Source organism: Schistocerca gregaria, chromosome 6, assembly GCF_023897955.1.
Source record: "Schistocerca gregaria isolate iqSchGreg1 chromosome 6, iqSchGreg1.2, whole genome shotgun sequence".
Lineage (NCBI taxonomy): Eukaryota > Metazoa > Arthropoda > Insecta > Orthoptera > Acrididae > Schistocerca > Schistocerca gregaria.
The window spans coordinates 439,538,155-439,565,311 of NC_064925.1; the positions used below are offsets into that span (position 1 = coordinate 439,538,155).

The 27,157-nt window shown below is 41.2% G+C and overlaps 1 protein-coding gene across 1 annotated transcript in view; it reads left to right on the top strand.

Moving 5' to 3' along the window:
• The window catches only part of LOC126277983 (dystrobrevin beta), a gene marked incomplete in the record, with an annotated part of 561,627 nt that overhangs the window by 518,853 nt on the left and 15,617 nt on the right, over nt 1–27,157 (top strand). Inside the window, 2 exon segments of the mRNA XM_049977648.1 lie at nt 846–989; nt 22,765–22,812. Of these exon segments, the coding sequence (XP_049833605.1) occupies nt 846–989; nt 22,765–22,812 (192 nt within the window).

Consider the following 27,157-nt stretch of genomic DNA (forward strand, 5'->3'; position numbering starts at 1 on the left):
TGGCACAGTGTTACACCGTCCGAGTTATCTGGATACTTCCCACCAACACCAACCTATCCGAACTCCGGAGATGGGAACTCGCCCTTCAGTATATCCTCTCTTCTCGATATCCGCCAGGCCTCAACCTCCACTAATTTCAAGTTGCCGCCACTCATACCTCACCTGTCTTTCAACAACTTCTTTGCCTCTGTACTTCCGCCTCGACTGACATCTCTGCCCTTACTCTTTGCCTTTAAATATGTCTGCTTGTGTCTGTGTATGTGCGGATGGATATGTGTGTGTGTGTGTGTGTGTGTGTGTGTGTGTGTGTGTGTGTGTGCGAGTGTACACCTGTCCTTTTTTTCCCCTAAGGGAAGTCTTTCCGCTCCCGGGATTGGAATGACTCCTTACCCTCTCCCTTAAAACCCACATCCTTGCATTTTTCCCTCTCCTTCCCTCTTTCCTGACGAAGCAACTGCCAGTTGTGAAAGCTCGTAATTCTGTGTGTGTGTTTGTGTGTTTTGTTCATGTGCCTGTCTGCCGGCGCTTTCCCGCTTGGTAAGTCTTGGAATCTTTGTTTTTAAATGACTACTATGACATTTTGACATGGGACATAATATACAGCCTAGTTTTTTTTATTTTTTATTTTATTTTTTCATTTTTTTAGTTGGGAGGGGAGGAGGAATTATTAAAAAGTAAAAATCTGTTCTTTTAATTTGTTTATAGAAGATCTATTTGTAAATAAACAGAACAGTATATCTATTGTCTTTTGTTTCTTTAATATTCAGACATCACATATTTGTGTCTGGAAATTTCTTTTTTCCTGGTTATATCTGAAAATTTACAATAGCACCTCATTTCACTAGGATCATCTACATCATCTTTGGCTGGGTCAACAAACAATTCTGGAACAACAAACAGCAGTAGTCGAAGCCTTCGCAATGACTTGCTAGTAGCAGCTGATTCTGTTACAAATGCCATGTCCACACTTGTCAGGGAACTAAACTCCGGTGAGTTCCAGTTCATATCTCATTTTAATTACATTGTATTCCCAAACTTCAGCTAGAATTTGTTTGGAGATAAAATAATTAAAAAGATTAACAAAATTATTAATGCTTTAATAAATAAACCCCTTGATATGAAAGTAATTATTTCACTGCTGAATGTTTCTTTTATTGCTTAATTTTGAGGGATTTCACAGTGATTTGCATAACCAGTGCAAAATTTTTGTGGAAGAGATGCTTTTGGGAATACAGTGTATTAATTTTTATTTTAATAAATGTGAAAAAAAAGACAGATTCCATCAGTTTTATTAAGGAGTATTAATAAATTCTGTCTGAACATGGTTTGAGTATCACTAATTGTTCCCTAAAATATAAGTCGTAAGTAAGAACTTTTGGTTAGTGAGTTCTTAACACACCAAATATAAAGGTGAGATTCTTTAGCTAATTACTTCTGCATACACTGATGATGCCAGCTTCACGTATGTTACATCATGATTATGTGTTTGCCTTTTATTTAGTTCCCATTAGTCATTTTAACTGCATTTTTCTCTTTTCTCTTTCTCTTCTGCATTACATTACTACTCTGTCTGCCACAAGCCTATTTTCCTTTTTTAAAAAAGAAAAAATCTTGTTGCATAATACTGCTTACTCTTTGCTAAAAAAAAAAAAAGGGCAAATAATTTAAGGCTGGAGTTGAAATTGTGAAGGGATAGTAAAGGGAAAAACGAACGAGAAGAGCTGACAAAGTAAAAAGGCGAAAATGATGGGGGAACTATAGCACACAAGAAACAAATTGAACTCTGAATATGTAACACAAACTATGATTTTTTTTATGGCTCTGTATTGGTCTCTTTGTAATAATCTCAAGTGGATGGTAGTATCACTTCGTGCCTCCATTCGTTATTGCACATCCTATTGCAAAATTAATTATTTCTTGAAGTCTTAGATATTCCAGTAAAATGTCTCATCTCGTGGCAAGTGCTGTCCTTGCCATTTCTCCTGCTCATTGTGATTCCTTCTTTGTTTAATCTGAGTAACATGAGTATCTTTCTTTCCTTCTCTCTTGGTCTCACAGATTACCTCCCACTAAAGTTGTAACTAATATTATATGTTGAAGTTTCAGTCACTGTCACATGCACCTTTCCTGTAACTGTGTGGTGATGCATTTTGTGTTAACTGTAAATACTTTCACAACTTACATATCACCAAAGGATAAAAACTGGATCGTGGATCTGTATTACATATTCCTTCTATTCATATAATCATATACTGCTACAGTTTATTATTATACAAGTATTACTTGGTGGACAAGTGAATCATGGCCAGAGCACATAAACTGTTCAGTTACTTTGAGCCAATAGTTTCAAGTACCAGTAGTGCAGATTCTGTAGTGCAGCTATACTGTCTAAAATACTGGCATGGGCTTTTGGAATTCCGATGTTTTACAATTTTTTATAATACTGTCTACAGTAACTGATTTCTCTTTTCCAAGTATTCTTATCACTATACATGTTTAACTTTTTTCCCTTAATTAATCATGGATAGCATGTTTGTGGTGATAACTTCGTGACCCATCCATATTATTAATAAGAGCGATATAAGATGTAAACAGAAATCGAAGAGGAATTCATAGTTTCTCAGGGTTAACAAACATCATAGGTGGAAAACACGGGGGTTCTTTTTGCAGAAAGCTGCATATATACTACTACATAAAGAAAGTACATTGTTTAACATTGTTACTGAAGATCTCAAAGTTCTTTACCAATTTACTTCAGATTTTTAAACAATACTGTAACAAACACAGATATACACATAGGCTACAAAGTTTTTTAAACAACAATGTGCTGGTTTTGTGTGAAAGCAAGCTGCAAGAAAGAAAACGCTGCGCTGTGAAGATGTGTGGTCGAGTTTACTTTCTCACAGTCAGTTTTAAGTATGATAGCAGGGCATATATACTATTAGACAAATTTTTCTCCAATATTATTTCTCCTTATATATAACTTTAAACAAAAATTTTATGCTGTTTTTGTTTTCTTCCTCACTGTTGGTTTTAACAGAAAACAGGGAATTTGTATTTAAGGCTTATTGGCTCATGGTTAGTATACTGTTACAGAGTTTGAATTGTCCAAATCTTTGTAATCGTACCCACTCACAGATTAAAACTATGCAAAATGCTGTTATTGGAGCCACTATCCTCACAGCTCCAGCAACTGGGATCTTTCTCACATCCCATATACCAATAATGCCAGCTGCTTTACCCACTCATTTTAAGCAACTTTATTTCTCAGTCAAGGTTTTGGTTGCAATACAAACAAACAAACAAGGCTCAAGGTTAGAAAAAGGGGATGGTCATAAGGAGGAAGATACGGTTGTAGAGATGGGGAGGAAGTGGAGATGGAGAGAGGGGGGATTAGGAGACCAGGTTGTATATCCGATTCCAATACATATTTAGCAATTGCGAAACATTGCTGCATTCACTAGTAAGATTATATTGCTTTGGACACTTGACATATAAAATGAGAAAGATCACAACAGTGGTGAATGTTAATGAAATCATTTTGAAAACTGGTGTATATCTCGAATTTGCTATGGAACTAGTTATTTATTTAAGGATAATGACTTTGAAGTTTACTGTCAGCAGTTTATCTGCAGCTGTAAACAAACTGAGGGCACAGGTTTACTTTACAATCACAGCAATTCCATTGTAGACTCATATGTGTTATTGATCTGTAAAACTATATTATCTGAAAAAACATCCACATAGTTGATAGTAACTTATCAAAAGACAAACAAGAAAAGGTTGGTTAACATTTGCAGAGGAGATAAAAATACACCAAAGGGAAAGAGATAGGAGGGCCATGAGCCACATAAGTAATGAAGGGTATCTCAAAGCCTGCTGTAATGCTCTGAACTAAATATCACTTTAACAGCTGTAAAGTCTGACCTGTGAATCGTGTAAGTTTTTGTTTCTTGAGACTCAATTTGATTTTATTCTATTTTGAAGTTTGCTGTCATCGATAATGTTACTACATTCACATTGTTTCTGTTATCCTGCCAGTACAGAACTAACAACCAATTTTAAGAGAATCTTTATGTTTACAGAAATAGCATTTTTTCCCTTCATTTCGAACAGAGCTGCCTTCAGATATTCTTGCAGTTTAGTCATCAGTTTACATAATTATGTTAAACATTCTCTATTTTATGAAGATATCAATTCTAATACACCCGAACAGACACTGAAAAAGCATTTTACTAACATCTTGTATTGTAAGTTTTTCTTCTCTTGGCACAAATAAAATTTATTTTCTGTATTCCTGTCACTGCATTCTCTTCCCATGTTACTCTTCCATAATGTTCATCTGGTCAGTAATAGGAACTCTTCACTCTAGCTAACTGCTGTAGATAGTCCAAAATATTATTAATTTGCCTACAGTGCTGGCCAGTGAGCTTCACTTTAATTGTGACTGGCTGGTGATCAATCAAAATTCTGATGAAGAGACTTTGTTTACTTCCCTATTCCAAATACGTTGCATGATTGAGATGCCATCTAAAGAAAATACTAGCTACCACAACTCTTGTATTATTTATCAGGACCCAGTAATTGACTTTCTTATGGCACCTTCAGAATTCTTTAAAATTCGGAAACCTTAACAGTGCTGCAAAACTTCTACTCCCAGATGCCAAGTAGCTTCCCTTTCTAGATTTATCATCAATCTGGAATTTCTTCTTCTTAACATTAAAGGGTTTTTGAAGGGTGGCTGGCACTGTTGGATGTAAAGGTAGGGAACCTGCTATCCCAGTTTCCCTCTCTTCTTGAATTTCAGTTGTTGCAGTATTCTTTGAAGTGCACAAAGTTGCACCTTGTTGTGTTATTGTGGTCTTTAGTTCAGAGACTGGTTTGATGCAGCTCTCCATGCTACTCTATTCTGTGCAAGCTTTTTTGTCTCTGAGTAACTACTGCAACCTACATCCTTCTGAAACTGCTTAGTCTGTTCATCTCTTGGTCTCCGTCTACGATTTTTACCCTCCACAATTCCCTCCAGTACTAATCTGGTGATGCCTCAGAACATGTCCTGCCAACCGATCCCTTCTTCTAGTCAATTTGTGCCACAAATTCCTCTTCTCGCCAATTCCATTCAGTACCTCTTCATCAGTTACGTGATCTACCCATCTAATCTTCAGCATTCTTCAGTAGTAAAGCATTTTGAAAGCTTCTGTTATCTTCATGTCTAAAATATTTATTGCCCATGTTTTGCTTCCATACATGGCTACACTGCATACAAATATTTTCAGAAAAGCCTTCCTGACACTGAAATCTATACTCGATGTTAACAAATTTCTCTTCTTCAGAAATTCTCTCACAGAATTAAAATGTCATTTTTATTTCTTCTGCATGGATTTTAATTCCTACTCGAAATTTTTATTTTGTTTCTTTTACTGCTTGCTCAATATACAGATTCAATAACATAGGGGTTAGGCTACAACCCTATCTCACTCTCCTCCCAACCACTGCTTCCCTTTTGTGCCCCTCAACCCTTACAACTGCCTTCTGCTTTCCGTACAAGTTGTAAATAGCCTTTCACTCCATGCATTTTACCCTTGCCACCTTCAGAATTTGAAAGAGAGTATTCCAGTCAACACTGCCGTATTCCAGTCAACACTGTCAAAAGCTTCTTCTAAGTCTACAAATGCTAGAAATGTAGGTTTGCCTTTCATTAATCTATCTTGTAAGATAAGGTGTAGGGCCAGTATCGCCTCGTCTGTTGCATCATTTCTACGGAATTCAAACTGATCTTCTCTGAGATCAGCTTCTACCAGATTTTCCATTCATTTGTAAAGAATTTGTGTTAGTATTTTGCAGTCAAGATTTATTAAACTGATAGTTATGACACCTCCTTTCTTTGGGATTTGAATTATTATATTTTTCTTGAAGTCTAAGGGTATTTCACCTGTCTCAAACATCTTGCTCACTAGATGGTATAGTTCAGTCATGGTTGGCTCTCCTAAGGCTATCAGTAGGTCTTACGGAATGTTGTCTGCTCTTGGGGCCTTGTTTTGACTTAGATCTTTCAGTTCTTTGTCAAATTCTTCATCCAATGTCATGTCTCCCATTTCATCTTCATCTATATCCTCTTCCATTTCCATAATATTGTCTTCAAGTACATCACCCTTGTATAGACCCTTTATATATTCCTCCCAACTTTCTACTTTCACTTCTTTGCTTAGAACTGGGTTTCCATCTGAGCTCTTTATATTCATACAAGTGGTTCTCTTTTCTCCAAAGATGTAGGTAGTATCTATTTTACCTGTAGTGATATACGATTCTAAATCCTTACATTTGTCCTCTAGTCATCCTTTCTTAGCCATTTTACACTTCCTGACGATCTCATTTTTAATACATTCATATTCCTTTTTGCCTGCTTCATTTACTGCATTTTAAAATTTTCTCCTTTCAGCAGTTAAATTCAATATCTCTTCTGTTACCTAATGACATGCTGGCTCACTGTCTGAATAATTTCTTTTCTCACCTCATACATTTCTTCATTCTCTTCATCATCGGCAGAGTGTTGGCATATAAACTTGTACAAATTTGGCAGGCATGGGCTTTGTGTCTATCTTGGCTACAATAATGCATTCACTGTGCTGTTTGTAGCAGCTTATCCATGCTCCTATTTTTATATTCATTATTATATCTTCTCCAGCATTACCCCTATTTGATTTTTTATTTATAATTCTGTATTCGCCTGACCAAAAGTCTTGTTCCTCCTGCCACCGAACTTCACTAATTCCCACTATATCTAACTTTAACGTATCGATTTCCCTTTTTAAATTTTCTAACCTACCTGCCCCATTAAGGAATATGACAGTCCATGCTCTGATCCATAGAACTCCAGTTTTCATTCTCCTGATAACGACTACCTCCAGAGTAGTTCCCACCCAGAGGTCCAAATGGGGACTATTTTACCTCTGGAATATTTTACCCAAGAGGACGCCATCATCATTTAACCGTACAGTAAAGCTGCATGCCCTCGGGAAAAATTACGGCTGTAATTTCCCCTCACTTTCAGCCATTCACAGCACCAGCACAGCAAGGCCGTTTTGGTTAATGTTACAAGGCAAGATCAGTCAATCATTGAGACTGTTGCCCCTGCAGTTACTGAAAAGGCTGCTCCCTCTCTTCAGGGACCACATGTTTGTCTGGCCTCTCTACAGATACCCATAGTTGTGGTCGCACCTGTGGTACGGCTATCTGTACTGAAGCATGCACAAGCCTCACCACCACCGCAAGGTCTATGGTTCATCAGGGGTATTGCACCTTACAGTATTGTTATTCCGTTGCCATTATTATCCAGTTCTTGCTTATTTAAGAAATTTTGATACTTCCTTCAATATTTCAGATTCGAGAGTTCCAGTTTTGCGTATTGTTTTGTTGCATGTTCTACCTACATGCTTTAACTTACTGTTAGCCTATTTAAATTTCTTCCCTAAGCACTTGAACACTCTTTCCATAGCTTTTGTGTATGTTCAGGGATTTCTGGTTATTCGACATATTGCTTGTCTAAATTGTCCTTCAAGTTTGTCTATTCTCACACTCACTGTCCTTGCATTCAGATTTTTTTGTCCATTCTCTGGAACAGATTCTGAATCAAGAAGGCTACCCTTCTCTCCACATCTGATCAGTTTTCATCTGTATCCATGAGCATATTGCAGATTTGTATAAAATAACACCCATCCAGTAGGTCCTTCAGGATTTTTCAGTAGTTATTCACACTCAACTGGTCTATTTTTATTTTTAATCAACACTCACTACGTGTACTGTATGTTTTACTGAGTATGCAAAACTTGTTTATTTTGAATGGAAATGAAAACAAGTAGCAGTTGTTGTAAGATACGTTCTTTTGTAACTTTTGTAAAGTTTTATGAGCTACATTAGTATTCCAGGTCAAGTAACCAAAGCTGTCGGCAAACAGATAAAAAAAAAAAAAAAAATCAACTGATCAACAAAATATGAGTTAAGTAAAGAATACATCTTTAATGATTGAGAGGAGCAAATAAAAATATGCTTGTAGTATTGTTTAATCAGTGTGTGTACTGGTACAAGAGCAATTTCTGCAAGGTTTAAGTCAGAACCTTCCTACAAAATCTTATGTACTTTGATGTCGTCTAAGCATGAAATGAATTGTAATACACAAAACAAACAAATTTGACTCATGAAATAAAATAATGAAGGAACCAAATTTTAAGTGCTGAAAAAGCATTATTTATGTTCATCAAATAGATAATCTCCAAAAGTTTGGTAATATTAAGAGATGCAATTCCATGGGAATTGGAGAACACCTTAAATGAAAGCCTACAAATGCACAGTTGTTTCACATCCTAGGAATTACAAAGTGTGGGAACTATTCAAACTCCTTTCATATATTTCTTTTCTTATACCATCATGTAGTGTCACTATGGAAGATCATTGCTGCATGGAGTGAGGGAGTTAGTATGCCTGAGCATTGCCCATGAAAAATCAGTTGCCTTACACATGACAGAATAGAAGGATATGTGTGCAGGTGCTGTACCTTAAAAATGATCTAACAACGTGACAGACTTCCTTCCGAGAAAGAGAGAGTGTACTACTGAATCTCCATTGTGAATGGCAAACATTTCACTGACAAGAAAACAATTGGTAAGTTTGCAAAGTAAATAAAATTCAAGTGTTGATTTGTTGTGACTATATCCCCGTGATAAGTAAGTATTCAATCACATGTAAATTTTTCGCCCTTTTTTACTTCGTAATTCAAAGGACTGATTGAGGAGGATGAAGAAGACTTTAGAGATTAAGTTCTTTGAGAAAGCTCATCAAGCATAATACCGAAAGAATCATGACCAATGAGTGGAAGATTGCACTGAAATGGAAACAGTACTTAAGTAGAATGAATTATCACTCTACAGTGGAGTGTGCACTGATTTGAAACTTCCGGGCAGATTAAAACTGTGTGCTGGACTGGGACTAAAACCTGAGACCTTTGCCTTTCATGGGCATGCGCTCTACTAACTGAGCTATGGAAGCAAAGAGTCACAACCCTCTCCACAGCTTCACTTCTGCCAGTATCTCATCTTGTATAAGGTTGAAGATGAGATGCTGGTGAATGTAAAGCTGTGGGATAGGTGATGAGTAGTGATTGGATACCTCAGTCAGTCACGCACTTGACTACAAAAGGCAAATGTCCCAGGTTTGGACCCAGTCAGGTACACAGTTTTAATTAGTCAGGAAGTTTCAAACCAGTGCACAGTCCACTGCAGAGTGAAAATTTCATTCTGAAAACAAAGCCCCCAGGCTGTGACTAAGGTATGTCTTTGCAATGTCCTTTCTTCCAGGAGTGCTAGTACCACAAAATATGCAGGAGAACTTCTGTGAAGTTTGGAAAGTTGGAGACGAGATACAGGTAGAATTAAAGCTGTGGGCCAGAATGTGAGTCATGCTTGGATAGCTCAGTTGGTAGAGCACTTGCCCATGAGCGGCAAACAAAGGTCCCAGGCTTATATCTTGGTACAGCACACAGTTTTAATCTGCTAGGAAGTTTCAGTACTTTGTTGGAATGACCACAGTTGAGAAGATTACCAATCTGAGTTTCAGTACAAAGTCAACCTACCCAGAATCCTACCTACATCACCTACAGTTATGTTCCACCACCCACCCAACCCACAGAATATACTTACTTCAACCTCGCTCCCAATCCTGCAGTGGGTCTTTCCATTATTGTCAACCCAGGTGTAAGACCTATTCCATACACCCACCAATCACTTCATACCGCAGTTCAATTGCAGGCATTTCCTAAGCTTAAAAGACAAGGCCACATGTGAAAGCAGCCATGTTATATGTTAGCTACTATGCAATTACTGTGCAGCATTCTATGTGGGAATGGCAAGTAAACAACTGACTACTCGCAAAAGTGGCCCACAGCCAAACTGTGACAAACAGCATACTTAACCATCTAGTTACCTAACATGATACACACAACACAGATGGCATCAACAGATTATTCACTATGCAAGTTAGTTGAATACTCCCTCCCGGCATTAGTTTTCTGAACTAGAAAGATGGGAATTGTTTATACAGCATATCCCACACTTTTGCAATTCCACTTGTCTAAAACTACACTAACCTGTTACCCATTGTCTTGCCTTAAATTTTCACTTCACTCATCTGTCCACATGGCTCCTGCTCTGTACAGATTGTGTACTGCCAACAACAATCTTCCTGCCTCCAATGTAGGCCCTCCCTCCCTCCACCCCTCCACCTCCCCCTATCACCACCCTTCTCCCCCTCCTCATCTACTTCACCTGACCTAAACTCACCTCACCCCTACCATCTCTCCCCCCTCCTAATACCTCTCCCCCGCCGCCTCCACCTCTGCCCCCCTCTGCCTCCACCTCTGCCCCCCTCTGCCTCCACCTCTGCCCCCCTCTGCCTCCACCTCTGCCCCCCTCTGCCTCCACCTCTGCCCCCCGCTCTGCCTCCACCTCTGCCCCCCGCTCTGCCTCCACCTCTGCCCCCCGCTCTGCCTCCACCTCTGCCCCCCGCTCTGCCTCCACCTCTGCCCCCCGCTCTGCCTCCACCTCTGCCCCCCCTCTGCCTCCACCTCTGGCCCCCCTCTGCCTCCACCTCTGGCCCCCCTCTGCCTCCACCTCTGGCCCCCCTCTGCCTCCACCTCTGGCCCCCCTCTGCCTCCACCTCTGGCCCCCCTCTGCCTCCACCTCTGGCCCCCCTCTGCCTCCACCTCTGGCCCCCCTCTGCCTCCACCTCTGGCCCCCCTCTGCCTCCACCTCTGGCCCCCCTCTGCCTCCACCTCTGGCCCCCCTCTGCCTCCACCTCTGGCCCCCCTCTGCCTCCACCTCTGGCCCCCCTCTGCCTCCACCTCTGGCCCCCCTCTGCCTCCACCTCTGGCCCCCCCTCTGCCTCCACCTCTGGCCCCCCCTCCCCTCTGCCTCCACCTCTGGCCCCCCCTCCCCTCTGCCTCCACCTCTGGCCCCCCCTCCCCTCTGCCTCCACCTCTGGCCCCCCCTCCCCTAGCCTCCACCTCTGGCCCCCCCTCCCCTCTGCCTCCACCTCTGGCCCCCCCTCCCCTCTGCCTCCACCTCTGGCCAGCCCTCCCCTCTGCCTCCACCTCTGGCCAGCCCTCCCCTCTGCCTCCACCTCTGGCCCCCCCTCCCCTCTGCCTCCACCTCTGGCCCCCCCTCCCCTCTGCCTCCACCTCTGGCCCCCCCTCCCCTCTGCCTCCACCTCTGGCCCCCGCTCCCCTCTGCCTCCGCCTCTGGCCCCCGCTCCCCTCTGCCTCCGCCTCTGGCCCCCGCTCCCCTCTGCCTCCGCCTCTGGCCCCCGCTCCCCTCTGCCTCCGCCTCTGGCCCCCGCTCCCCTCTGCCTCCGCCTCTGGCCCCCGCTCCCCTCTGCCTCCGCCTCTGGCCCCCGCTCCCCTCTGCCTCCGCCTCTGGCCCCCGCTCCCCTCTGCCTCCGCCTCTGGCCCCCGCTCCCCTCTGCCTCCGCCTCTGGCCCCCGCTCCCCTCTGCCTCCGCCTCTGGCCCCCCCTCCCCTCTGCCTCCGCCTCTGGCCCCCCCTCCCCTCTGCCTCCGCCTCTGGCCCCCCCTCCCCTCTGCCTCCGCCTCTGGCCCCCCCTCCCCTCTGCCTCCGCCTCTGGCCCCCCCTCCCCTCTGCCTCCGCCTCTGGCCCCCCCTCCCCTCTGCCTCCGCCTCTGGCCCCCCCTCCCCTCTGCCTCCGCCTCTGGCCCCCCTCCCCCTGCCCCTCTGGCTGCGCCTCTGGCCCCCCTCCCCCTGCCCCTCTGGCTGCGCCTCTGGCCCCCCTCCCCCTGCCCCTCTGGCCCCCCTCCCCCTGCCCCTCTGGCTGCGCCTCTGGCCCCCCTCCCCCTGCCCCTCTGGCTGCGCCTCTGGCTCCCCTCCCCCTGCCCCTCTGGCCCCCCTCCCCCTGCCCCTCTGGCTGCGCCTCTGGCTCCCCTCCCCCTGCCCCTCTGGCTGCGCCTCTGGCCCCCCTCCCCCTGCCCCTCTGGCTGCGCCTCTGGCCCCCCTCCCCCTGCCCCTCTGGCTGCGCCTCTGGCCCCCCTCCCCCTGCCCCTCTGGCTGCGCCTCTGGCCCCCCTCCCCCTGCCCCTCTGGCTGCGCCTCTGGCCCCCCTCCCCCTGCCCCTCTGGCTGCGCCTCTGGCCCCCCTCCCCCTGCCCCTCTGGCTGCGCCTCTGGCCCCCCTCCCCCTGCCCCTCTGGCTGCGCCTCTGGCCCCCCTCCCCCTCCCCCTCTGGCTGCGCCTCTGGCCCCCCTCCCCCTCCCCCTCTGGCTGCGCCTCTGGCCCCCCTCCCCCTCCCCCTCTGCCTGCGCCTCTGGCCCCCCTCCCCCTCCCCCTCTGCCTGCGCCTCTGGCCCCCCTCCCCCTCCCCCTATGTTCTCTATTCCTGATCAGCTTTTCTATGTTGAAAGACCTGCCTTGCACTAGGCTACTACCACTCCTGTTGCATTGTGTGTCCTTCACTATCCCCTCCCCACTTCTATCTACTACTATCAATAATCAACATTCAGTCTCCCTGTGGGTGTTAGTTTGGGTGCTTGTTGATTGTGTGTGTCTGAATCTGCTGTAGTTTCAGTAGAGAAAGATAAAGAGCTTGAAAGTTAGTGTAAATATGGTTTTCTGTTGCATGTTTCTATGTCACACATCAGAGACCCGTAGGTGAGTGGTTGCCTTTCTTTTGTTTTACACACACTTCTTTTAGCCTTTGATAAAATTTGAAGTTGGGGCAAGGATGGGTTGAAAGATAACCAATTTCTGAATATAGTATTCCAACATACTGTTTAAAAATAAAAAAAAAAAAACAGTTAAATTGCAAGAAATAGTCAACAGTTAAAGAGCATGTAGCTTATGTTACAGCTTCTCTTCTACTGTTAGATGATAGTCATTCCACTGCAGTGTTCACAGATATTATTGCATGTACCATGTGCGAGCTATACTATTAACTTCACAAGTCAGAATTAATGGTGTTAGATGCCTACTGGCAACATTAAATTGGTCATCTCTGAAGGTGCTTTTAAAAAGTTGTTAGCTGATGTTTGGTGTACAGACTGAAGTTCCTTGTTAAAGAAAATAACTTTATAGAGATAAAGTTCTCATAACCTATGATTTCGTTGACAATTGCTGCATCTTTTGTTGTATACCACAAGTAGGGTAATACGGAGTTCAAACATAACAGGTTTCTTTGGAGGTCATTTTCATAGCAGTTGTGTAGAAATTACAGGAGTTTAAAAGAAAGCTGCCTTTTGCTTGCTGTCCATTAAGTCTTTTATTTAACCTGCACACCCACATAATTTTGCTTTATTTACGAGAAATCTTAAGTGGATGTCCAGAAATATTACACTTTTTCTTTTCATTTGCACATATACATTATTGTTTGCACTTATAGGTTATAGACTTAAAAAAGTTCATTGAAGTTTTTATAATAAAATGGAAAAGTACTTACAGATCAGTGCCTAATCCATTGTTCGTGAGCCAAACTGCTCTCTTTCATGTGGAAAACTGGTTGAAACTGTGCAGTTTTCTTTATGGTCACTCTATTTTCACTATGTCTTTCAGTTCATATATATATATATATATATATATATATATATATATATAATGTAAATAAAATAGAAAGAAACTTCCACATGGGAAAAATATATCAAAAACAAAGATTCCAAGACTTACCAAGCGGGAAAGCGCCGGCATACAGGCACATGAACAAAACACACAAACACACACACAGAATTACTAGCTTTCGCAACCGATGGTTGCTTCTTCAGGAAGGAGAGGGAAAGACGAAAGGATGTGGGTTTTAAGGGAGAGGGTAAGGAGTCATTCCAATCCCGGGAGCGGAAAGACTTCCCTTAGGGGAAAAAAAGGACAGGTGTACACTCTCGCGCGCGCCCACACACACACACACACACACACACACACACACACACACACACACACACACACACACACACACACACACACACACACACCCATCCGCACATACACAGACTAAGCAGACATATTGTTTGCCTTTAAATATGTGTGCTTGTGTCTGTGTACGTGCGGATGGATGTGTGTGTGTGTGTGTGTGTGTGTGTGTGTGTGTGTGTGTGTGTGTGTGTGTGTGTGTGTGCGCGCGAGTGTACACCTGTCCTTTTTTTCCCCTAAGGGAAGTCTTTCCGCTCCCGGGATTGGAATGACTCCTTACTCTCTCCCTTAAAACCCACATCCTTTCGTCTTTCCCTCTCCTTCCTGAAGAAGCAACCATCGGTTGCAAAAGCTAGTAATTCTGTGTGTGTGTTTGTGTGTTTTGTTCATGTGCCTGTCTGCCAGCACTTTCCCGCTTGGTAAGTCTTGGAATCTTTGTATTAGGAAGAAACTTCCACATGGGAAAAATATATTAAAAACAAAGATTCCAAGACTTACCAAGAGGGGAAAGCGCCGGTAGACAGGCACAATGAAATAACACACAAACACACATACAAAATTTGGAGCTTTCACAACCGGCAGTTGCTTTGTCAGGAAAGAGGGAAGGAGAAGGAAAGATGAAAGGATGTGGGTTTTAAGGGAGAGGGTAAGGAGTCATTACAATCCCGGGAGCAGAAAGACTTACCTTGGGGAGAAAAAAGGATAGGTATATACCCGCGCGCGCACACACGCGCACACACGCGCACACACGCGCACACACGCGCACACACGCGCACACACGCGCACACACGCGCACACACGCGCACACACGCGCACACACGCGCACACCACACCACACCACACCACACCACACACACACCACACACACACACACACACACACACACACACACACACACTGCTTCCTGAATGGTAATAAAAGTAGGCAAACTATTTCTAAACAACATACATCCTCAGAATATCTGAGTGCCATTGAAGCTGGATTGGTTGCAATTGCATTAACCATTAGTGCCAGTTTTCAAAGCTGGTGTCAGGTTGCTTGTATTCTTCAAAGGGACCACCAATCTAAGAAATTCAAATCCAATTTTCTGCATTGAAAGTGTTGTGGCTTCATTTTTATAGCTCTGTACCTCAGTCAGTAAAAATGATACCCTTGTAGCATCATTTTGTTGTCTTCTTTTAATGCCGCTTTTTCTTAGTAATGTGTTGAGTTTTCATCATGAAACTTATGACAAATACTAAGGTCTACAGCCCTCAACAGTGTAAGAACTTTAAGTTCTTTGGGGGATGCAATCACAAGATACAACCACTTACATAAAATATTTCAGTATTACAAACGGACTTACCAGAACCGATAGACGAATTATCTACATACATAATTAAGATTGTACAGAACCCTCAGAGTGAGAGTCCTACATTGTCTAAACCTAGAAATTTTAAACATGCTGGCTGACAGTATCCTAAATAAGATGAAGCCCAGGGTGCCTACTGAAGAGTGTATACATTGCCTTTGGAAATGATATAAATGAAAAATATCATATGAGTGAGACCTTAAGTAACACTGATAAAGTTATTGCTTTGCATTGTTTACTTTATTTATTTTAATCACCTGCACCAGAAAAAAAAGATTATTTGAAACTCTTGTAGCTTTCTGCTACTGTAATATCTTGATCAGGTTTATACTATAGGGTTAATGAAGTGTGATTTGGTATTTAGTAATCCTAATACTTCACTGCAGTCTTTGAAGAAAACTACTGATATCCCCATTTGTTTCTTAAATCTCTTAGTCCTTTTATGTAACACAATGTTTTTAATGTTATCTTAACAACCCATTCTTTTTCCATATTGAAATTGAAACCACTGTTTGTGAACACACACATGGAAAACGTAATCTCTATTAGAGGAAATACAAAAGGGGTGTTTTTTATAACAGGTGTGGCAGTGGAAAGGGCAATTTTGATATGTCCAACATTTGTTTAAATTTGTTTATGGTGATGCAGAACAAATACAACATGAATTTACAATGATTGTAATTTAACACGCCCATCACTTGAAAATGACATCACGTAGATGGCCTCTATTTTCCTTCACACACATTTCAAGTTTCCTTTACACACATTTCAAGTCTTTATGGAAGTTAGACATCACATCTTGCATGACTGGCACTGGAATTCGATTAACTTCCTTCAAAATTTTATCCTCCAGTTCTGTGATGGTGTGTGCAGAGTCACACCAGAAGATTTGAGGTTTCAGATGACTCTAAAGGAAGAAATCGTGTGCTGAAAGGTTAGGAGATCTTGGAGGCCAGAAAATGTTCCCATTATCTCTTATGAGATGACCAGGAAAGTTGTTCTGTAGTGTGTTAATGGAATCCCGTGAAGTATGGCATGTGGCCACAACTTATTGGAACACTGTGTTTGCAATTACAGGAAGATCTGCAAGTTATCACACTAGGAAATCATTCAACATATGAACATACCATTCTGTATTCACAGTAGCAGCATTTAAAAAAAAAGAAGCCCTATTATACCAAACAGTGATACGCTGCACCACAGGACCACTTTCTGGCTGCAAAGTGGCATTTCATGCAATATTTCAGGATTTTCAAGTGACCAGTATCTAAACTTTTGCATGTTAACAAAGCCTGACCCACAAAACTTGGCTTCACCACTCATGATCAACTTGCCTCATAAGCCTGGGTTGTCGTCATGAGTTCCAACAATTCTTGGGCAAAGGAGAATCTCTTTGGGTGGTCTTCTACATTCAGTTTTTTCACTCTGAATTTTGTATGGGTTGTATTGCAGTTACTTGTGCAGTATTTGCCATACACTGTGATCTGACAGCCAAGTCGCAGTGTGTGCTTGCATGCAAAACAACTGTAACCTCAGCTGAAGGCTTCTTCCAGTCATGCAACAGTCTCCGGTGTGCATACATGTATTGCATTTCCACCCCTCTTTTGCACTGTACCACCTGTTTCCTCAAATCTGTATAGCATTGATAGCACTTTCAGCAGGACTGGGGCACAACATGCGAGATTGTAATGAACACAAAATACATGCTGTGTGGCCATGTGGCTATTGTTGTTTTGTAAAACACCTTCACAGTAACAGTGCACTGTTCACCAGTCCATGACACCATCTCGACTGAAGATCCATATCAGGGTCAATGGCAAAGGCTTGTTGTTTCCTGATTCCTAATGTAACATGTTGTTTCCATGGTTGCCAAATTATCCATTTCACTTCCATACCTGTTTTTTCCCTAAACATATATATTTATTATTTTAGTCAAATCAAGCAAATATTGCAGCATTATTGTGCTGCACATAACCAATACCTTTACATACCAGTACATTTACAGTTTCAGCAACATAGAATGAACAGTGTTTAAGTTAAGATACTTTTGTTTCACAGCACTCTTAGAAAAAGAAGAAATTTTCATCTCTTTGCAATTTGTAAAACAAATGCCCTAAACATTAAAAATATAAAATTTTGTGCTCTTTGTTTAGTCTATTGGTATAGACAATGAACAAAAAAAAACAATAAATATCTGACACAATCAGGTCAAAAACTGCATAGATATCATATGGACTGATGGACTAGCCGTTACATCATACAGCTCATCAAGAAAGTTCGAACTACAGATCTACAGGATACCGATCTAATCAGTGACGATGTATAATTTGAGAAGTGGTATTCCTTGAAACAATACTTCCATAACCAATAAGTTTCTGAGAGAAAAGTTTTAAGGAAAATCTTCAGTGGAGGTCAGGATCTAGACACTGGAGGATGGCACATCGAGTAGGATTATGATGAGCTGTACGAAATGGGATGATAAGCATGATGGGAAGTAATAATGTGTGCAGGTAATGCTTTTTGAGTGAGGGGCTACCACCAACCTGTAAAACTGCTAGATTTTGCTCTCAAAGAAATAAAAAAAGGGGGGGGGGAGGCCAAGAGAGAGAGAGAGAGAGAGAGAGAGAGAGAGAGAGAGAGAGAGAGAGAGAGAGAGAGAGAGAGAGAGAGAGATTTCACAAGGTCCTTTTAAAGACTGGTATATGAGATGACTGATAGCAGAAACCAAGAAACACGCGATCTAGTGTTAGGGAAGAAGCCTTCTAGATCAATGTGCTCTCTAGTTGCTGAATATGATTTGATGGTTGTGACCTCATCTTAACTCCTTTTGTTCAATGTGCAAAAAGTGCTTAGAATGATCTCACATTTGGATACCTTATTGTGATATTACACTACTAAATTTATCTCCATATGCCCTGAGCAGATGATTGTCTTATTACTAAAAAAATTCACCCTAATTATTATAAATGGAAAATATTGCATCTTGCGCACCTTCAAAGAACAACATTTTAGTGTAGCCTTACATAGCCAGTATCAAGTCAACTAAAATCTTTTGGGCATTAAGCTGCATCATTATAAAGCACTGATTAAGTATTATTAAATAGACATTGTAACTGCCTTTACAGCAGTTGTGGGGACTGTCTTCCCTTCACACCATACTATTTCAGTTGTCAGTGGAATGTCAGTAGACATTTGAAACACTAGACACCTTTGCTTGGGATGGCAAATGAAAGGCAATTGCCTTTACTATGTTGACACATGGTAGGCAGGCAAGAGAAAAGTACCAGCTTGTACCTAGGGGGCAGTTGGTGCTGCAGCATGGTGTCAATACCACACAGCAGTTATCTTTGGACTGCTTGTTTATAAAGAAAGTTGAACCTAGGGCCCAATGAACTGCTGACTGGCAAACACACACAGCCTGATGAATTGGGATTGCTGGCAGTCAGGCTCCCTGTTTGTGCTGTTACGGCCTTCAGTTATCTCAACACCCTTTATAATTTTTTGCTGCTGCATCCACAGCTGCCTAGTAAATACATAGAGTTTGTGATAGCTTGGCGATCCTTCCAAAGCAACTTCACTTTGGACTGTCCAGTGATGTTCCAGAATGTGACATCAATTTTCAGTTATAACCAAAATATTATAATGTATAGGGAACACTTACTACAGAATCTAGCAATTTAGTCTCCCTGAAGAGCACTGCTGTCAGATGGTCAGAGAGTCTTTTTTATGTGTTTATTGTTTCATAATGAAGTGGCTAATTTCTCAAAAGGATTTTATTCAAACTACTATATTGCCTAAAAGCTTAGTATGATCAAGAAATGGCTTATTTCCTGAACTGGATATTTGGTGGGTTGCAAAACACAGTAAGGCCTAATCAAACAATGGAGAGTCCAGACTGGAATATGAACGGCTATAAAAATGACACACTGCTTTTCATCATAAAGATGACACTTTGAGTTGTAGACTGTCCTAGTGAAAAGATTGTTACACGCTAAGGTTTAGGCCAAATCCTCCTTCAGAAAATAAAGGGATGGACACACACACACACACACACACACACACACACACACACACACAGAGAGAGGACTGCCATCGCTAGCCTCTTCAGCCGAACCAGCAGAACAAAGCAGGCGGTTTCTGTGGTTACTCACAACAGAAATCATGAATGCATAGTCGAGTGATCTAAGCACATACCACATTCGGTCCAAATCATAAAATATTTGTCGGGCAAGGTTGAAATACACTGCTATCCAATGGTGCATACATAAGGCTTCAGTGACTAGCGGGATACTGGCCACAATCCTGGGTTTCGGTATATCGGTAAGCCGCTACCAGAAGGTGGCACCGCCTTGCCATGGTGGCTGTGCCCCACAAGCCATGGCTTTCTCCTGGAGCCCTAATATCTGTGACAATTCTCTGTATCGATACTCAGGCTCAGTGGTGAACCATAATTGCCCTTGGATGCTAGAGAAACAATGTCCAAAATGTGAAATTCCTAAACTGGAGATGGATATTTAAAAAAAAAATCACAACTCCAAAATCTCTTCTGTAGCACTGAAAAAGGGAATAGAAAATGTGACTGACTTTGTTTTATTGCCACATGTGGTCTATATGCTCTCTATTGGTAGTTGATTCAGTTCCTGAAAAGTAACTGTACAGAGATGTGGAAGAGACATTGGTGGCAGCTGATGGAACTTGTGAATTCTGGAAATCTCTGTGGGATTCGTATCTAGAGATCTTGGTGTGTAGTGAACATCCAAAGGTTTATCTGGTATAATTTCAACACATGCTAAGACCATCCTTCCATCTCTAATCTCACCTCATTCTATTATGTTCCTCTGATTTTATTTGTCAATTCTGTAGGATCTGCCACTATTTAGTGTCCACATCTTGCACTGCATCAAAGATTTTCCGTAAAACTTGTTCAAAAATAAGGTGGTTATGAAAGTTTCCAGATATTCAAACTCTGTTAATACTATATCATTAGCTGGATTGATGTTCTGTACATAGCAAATTTGCACTGCATGATTTGAGTGGATGACTGATTCTAGTGAAAACAATTGTCTCATTAATAGTTTAACCTTACTCCAAACAAAAATGTGATAAGTAAATAGATTAATGTGTGCTTCATGGACTATTTCCAATCTAATTTTCAGAATAATTTTCATGGTCCAGTACCAAAGTACTTTTTTTTTTTTCAATAGAAAAAAGTCCCTTTGCCTTGTCATGTGTGAGATGGCCCAACTGCACTGAACCTACAGTACAGCTTGCTGATAAACTTTAGTTCCTGAAGTACCTGCTGTGGAACATTTTGTGACCCAGTCAGCCCTTCTGAGACTATGGTCTGTATTTTACTTGTATCAATGTATCTGAGGATTCTGCTGTCTATGGACAGCTCCTTTGAGTCATGGATGGACACAGAAGAGCATGATTATGCATAGTTTATCTTCGTTTAATTTATGAATTAATGTGTTCACTAGTGTTGTGTTGAACTATCTTGGGGATGGCTGTAGTACCTCCAAAAAATGTAGTCCCTCATATTTTGTTGCCTTGATTTTGCTTTTGAAGGACAAGTGCTGTGTACTGACTGTGTTCACAGTAAGTTTATCATTAACTGATGCTAACACATGCAAATTCTTCAACTTAATGTTGCAAGAATTCTGTAGCCTAACACTTCAGTATTTTTTATTCTTCACTCATGTTCATTGGACAAGTACTTTGCTGTTAGCAAGTGGCATCAACAACACACTTTCTGCCAAGTGTAGCAGCTGGATTGTTCAAGTAGAGTTTTCTTTGATTATGCACATTATCTGGCTCATTGAACAAGTGTCATTATCTGGCTCATTGAACTAGTGTATGATTAATTTTTTCCAAATCTAAATATTAGCTATTACAGCCTCTCTAGTGATGACAACATTAGACCACTCAAAAGAAAAAGATTGTTTCCATACTGTATAATTACTGAGACACTGAGCTTCAATTATAAAAGTGTGCTATTTTGGTTATAACCTCTCTCTTCTTCTTCTTCTTCTTCTTCTACAATCTAGCTTACTGTAAGTTCCTTACTTCATTGCTTTCTAACCAGCTGTAATAAAGTGCTTGTGGTTTTTTATGTATATGTTGAACCATTCATCATTATTGTCATTTTGTTGCATATAAAAGTCTTGTTGGTGCTCTGCAGATTTTTTGTTGACATTAATAATTACAATAATAACAGTGTAAGATTTATTTTAGTGGAGGAGCTTTACTGTGACTTGTCCCATTTTCAGTAAAGAGTGACATAGTTCGCTTCAATTGCCTACACACTTAGGTCGCCAGTTCCTAGACTTACACAGTACTTAAACTAACGGACGCTAAGGACATAAAACACACACACACACACACACACACACACACACACACACACACACACACGAGAGGACTCGAGCCTTTAGCGAAAGGGCTCGTGCAGCTCCATGACATGGAGCCTCAAACTGCATGGCCACTCGACGTGGCTCCTGAGATTATTCGGAAAGACCTATTGATGGCTGCTATAGATAATTTAAGTACATGGTTGACAAAGCAGAAAGAAATTTAGTAATTACACTAATAGGGGTGAAATAGCGTGTTTTTCAGTTTTTACATTTAGCCGTTTTTTGCAGAACAGGTAATACAATAGTATTAAAATACATTAATTATTTCGGAGGGTTATGGAGCCTCGCCACACAATTTATTTAGCATATTCCATTGCTGCCAGATCAAAGTTAAACTACTTGTCAAATGACAGAGTGATGTTAGTTGACTGTACTTTTGTTGCTTATATTGAGCAGTTGTGCAAGTGCTACAGTTCTACACATATATTTATTGAATAGAAATTAAAGGAAAAAAGTGATAGGTTTTTATTTCCTAAGTAGTAATCCTTCTGTCTTTATTCCACACACTGGTTCGTAATATCACATTTTATTGTCTTAGCTTTTAACACCTTTTTCAATGAATGTGATTCACACAAGTCATGCTTCTGAGTGAATGTGTATTTCAGTTTTGTTCCATAAGTGGAAAACATTTTTTTTGTTACAATTACAGCCCTAAAAATATCCTTGAATGCTGCAAATCAAAGAATGGAACTTAGCTATCTTAGTTAATTTAGAATCCTTGACTTTAAAGTCTTTTCAAAAATTTTTTATGTTATTCTTTTAAATAATCTTCATTTTCTTTATCATAAACTTATTATAACTTCTGTAACAGTAAAATAAAAAAAGAAACTATATCTTCATTGTCTGATATGCTGGCTAATACTTCACTATGAATGTACATAACTGAAAAGACCATTTATAGTTTGTGTATGCAACCTCTTCTTTTTATGTACATACTCTGACTGTTACAGTTCTAGATGTGCACATCCCTTTAGTGTGATGGTTTGGGAATGTGATGTGTAGCTAGCTTAGGATTAGTTATTTGTTCCTACAACCATGACTGGATCTTATTTCAGAAGGCTCAGACCAAGAGGATGGAGATGACAACATCAGAAAACCTTTAGGTATGGTTTGTTTCTTTTCTTCTTTATATTTTATGCCTCTTATTCTAATAGTGTGAGGACAAATCAAAAAAGTAAATTCCCTTATGTACTGCTCAGAGAGAAATGAACAGAACTCACTGGAACATGTGTCTCGTGATTTGTTCCTGCAAGATAGCACATAAGGCCACCAGGTGCCAAAACAGATCAGCATACCATAACAATATACGTTAAAAAACTACTTGCACTCCATGAGTTGGTTTAGCAAAATGTTCAGAGTTCTTGCACCACAGATGTAGGCCTCAAGTGGCACATAGCAAGAAATTTTCTTTTAATATGCTGTACGTAATGTAATATGTGCCACTGTGTAGCTTATAGCCCACACATGCCTCATAAAGGCAAAATAGAAGAAAATAATTTTTTATTTTGTTTCTTGTTTGACCAACCTTCATAATTATGTCAACAAATAAAACTAAAGTTAAAAAGGATAGTGCCTTAGATGTTCAATCTGTCTTTACCAAGATGCCTGCAGACATTATGGAAGATACTTTTTGATGTATCCTCATATAATACTTTGTATTTATTTGAGGCACTAAATGTTTAATTTTTATTTTTGTAAAAGCACTTTCTCTTGAAGTAATTTGGTAGCTTTTTAAGTAGAAATTATTTTAATGTCATAAGCCATTAATAATTATTTGTTTTCCAACCCTACAAGTACTTCGTAGTCATGATTTTTACTAGTTTTCTCTCATCTCACTCTTCTGAAGTAGATTAGGCACTTCACTATATTCTCCACTATATTCAGCCCCTTCCTCCTGAACTCAGATAAAGGATGAATGACCCAAATATTTCACTCCCAATATCTTCTGACCAGATGTGGATATTACTATGCTTCCATCCAGAAAAAAAGTGAGCAAAGCTATCACTAAATGAAAACTTTTTTCTTTTTTCACATGATCATATAGTGAGTTCAACTGAGAAGTTACAACTTTCTCCAAATATTAAAAAGTGATTTTGTATGAAGAATGCTACAAACAAATTGAAAAAGCCATTGCCTTCTTAACACTCTCAATTTAACCCTGCCCTCCAGAAAAGACATGTGTTGAAGGGAAAAAAATTCCTTTCAGATAAATTACTTTTGAACAGACTTTGCATGCTGCCTAAGCAGAACACAGTCATTGTATTGTAACAGATTTTTATTGCATTTTTTAGTCCTGAGTCACACAAATATTCGTGTAAGCTGAGGCTGAAAAATACAATAAAATAACTAAATTAAATTTGACTTCCAGAAAGCAAATACTATTTACTGCAGAACCAATGAAAAGTGAAAATTTATTCAAATGACCTAGATTATCTGCAGAAATGTTTGGTAGTTTACAATAAAACCAGTGTAAAACATGTTCAGTGTGTCCATACGGCATAGTTGTAGCTTTCAGCAACCAACTTATACTTTGATCAAAGATTTTATGCCGTCCTTTCAAGCAAAAGAATCACCAGCTCGGGTAAGGCAAGAATGAGAAAGCAAACTGGCTGTGTGTGTTTGGAGGCATTTTACAAAAATAAAAAAAAAACACAGTGACACTTTATCATTTTATAGAAATCATGAAAAAGCTAAACTAGGATCGACAGACAAGGATTTTACCTTGTTGCTCTTGAGGATAACATCAGTAAATAAATTCAGGTAAATCATAGGGTATTGGGTGGCTTTCCTGTCATTTCCCTGTAAAGCCCAGTTTCTTCTATTTCCAATTTCCTGTCAGAGATAAAGATAATTCAGCTTCCAAAAGTTTTTGATTTTGCCTGTCAAGTCTGCTGTTCCATTGTGATTTACTTCATTTGGTTGTTTGTAATTCTGAACTATTCTTTTTTTTTCTCTCTGTGAGGAGAAATATTCCACTAGCATCCCACTAGGCAAAGTGATTAACATTGAATAATGCCTTCTAATGTTTTCAGTACATTAAGTAAACCTTTGTGGTTGTATCTGTAACAAATAGTCGTGCTATAAGAGAATAGAAAGCTACCAAAAAGAGCTGTAATTTAAGATTGATAATTTGCAATTATTTCTCCACAATGATAGGGACATGGAAATTATGTTAGTTGCATTTGCAGAACAGCTAGATGTCAAGAACATCTGGTTTAAAAGACAGCTGAAACATAAAATTGGAAGATTGAGTTTGGACAATAATACATAAAGGATAGATTGCTATTCACCACGTAGAGGAGCCACTGCATTGCAGACAGGCACATGAGGAAAGAGACTAGATGTACATCAACTTTCGGACAAAGCCCATCTGACACAAGCAGCTGTCTAGCTGGGGTGGGCAGGGGGAGGGGAGGGAGGAGGTGGGATAGCAGCACAGAGGTGGGAGAAGTCACTAAGCTGCCTGTGGGAGCATGCAGGGATGTGGTGGGTGCAGTATTGGGAGGGTGTAGTAGGTAGGGAAATGGGGGTGGAAGGAGAGGAGGAGACAAGAGGAAAGTAGTATTTAGGTGTATCGGTGGAACAGAAGCCATGCATAGTACTGAAAAGGGAGCAGAGAAGGGGATACACAGGTAAAGAACTGGGGCTGCTGAAGGTTAAGGCTGGAGGGGGGGGGGGGGGGGTTGCAGGCACGCAATCATTAAAACGAAGGTGTTTTTCGTTGCAGCGGGATCTTCTCATGAAATATCAATCACCAGTTTTCTCCTCCGATTGCGAAAACATTGTGTTGGCACCCACCTACATAGAGAGAAATCATCATCACGATAAAATAAGAAAAATCAGGGCTCGCACAGAAAAAATTAAGTGCTCGTTTTTTCCGCATGCTGTTCGAGAGTGGAATGGTAGAGAGACAGTTTGAAGGTGGTTAATTGAACCCTTTGCCAGGCACTTTATTGTGAATAGCAGAGTAATCATGGAGACAGATGTAGCGGTCCCACATTCACAATCTAGAAAAGCTGGTGTTGATAGGAAGAAATCAGATGCTGTGAAGAAGTCATTAAGAAGAAGCACATAATGTTGGGAGGCATGTGCAGTAAGTGGGTAGTCCAGATGTGTTTTGGCCACAATTTGATGGTGGGTTGTTGGTTGTCATGCCCAAGTCGAAGTGGCACAGTGGTTGTAGTTAAGTTGGTAGATCACATGGCGTCTTTCACAGGTAGCCCTGCCTTTAATGTGGTAGGAGAGGCCAGCAGTAGTGGGGGGATGTATGGGACTGGTCTTGATCTAGACGTGTTGCAGGAATAGGAGCCATGAGGCAAGGGGTTAGGAGAAGGGATGGGTTAGGGACAGTTGGAGGAGGACATTTTGTAGGTTGTGTTGGTGACTGAATATGACTGTTAGAGGGCTGAAGAGGATATTTATAACTTTCAGTGCACAATGAGAGGTATTTGAAACACTGGTGGAGAATGTGATTCAGTTGCTCCAGTGCTGAGTGGTACTGAGTCATAAAATAAGTGCTCATTTGCAGCTGGATAGTGGGTACAGGGGGGTGGTGGGTGACTGATGAGGCAAGTATGAGTGATACATTTCTGCAAAAAGTTGGGAGGGTAATTATGATCTGTGAAGGCCTCACTGAGACCTGCGACATATTTGTAGAGAGACTGCTCATCAATACAGGGGCAGCGAACACGAGTGGCTAAGTGTATGGAGGACACTGTGGTGTGGAATGGATGGCAGCTGTTGAAATGGAGGTATTGTTGGTGCTTAATAGGTCTGATGATGAGATGTAGGGTCTTATTTACCCATCCTTAAGGTGGAGATCAATATCGGGAAAGGCGGCTTGTTAAGCTAAGAAGGACCAGGTGATACGAATGTGGGAGAAGGCGGTGTGGATCAAGAAGAATGTCGATGGGGTGTCTGCACCGTTGGTCAGATTATAAAGATGTCATAAGTGGATCTGAATGAGGTGAGGGTTTGGATTCAGGGTGGTCAGGAAGGATTCTTCTAGATGACACGTGAATAGATCAGCATAGGATGGTACTGTGCAGGTGTCCATTGCTTTTATATACGATGGTAGGTTATGGGCAATAGGCTAAAGGTGTTGGCCCACAAGAACATATTCTCTTTGTGGGGGCACAGTAATGGGTCACACTAGAGCAGCCTCGTTTGTCACGCTTAGGAACTTAAAGAAGCATGTAGAAGGCAGGACTGTGTGAAATGTTGGGATGGACCTAAGGATTTGAGAAGGGACTGAAAATCATAATGGATTTCTGGAGTAGGGTCACTGTTGCAAGGCTTTGTAGGTAGACATATCTGATAGCTGGTGGAGTCCTTCCACCAAGTAATCCCTGTAGTTCGTAACCCTAGTCATGGAGCCTCTGTCAGTGCATAGGATTATAAGCTCAATGCCAGTTTTGAAGATGGTGGGATGAAGTTTCTTCTGCAGAT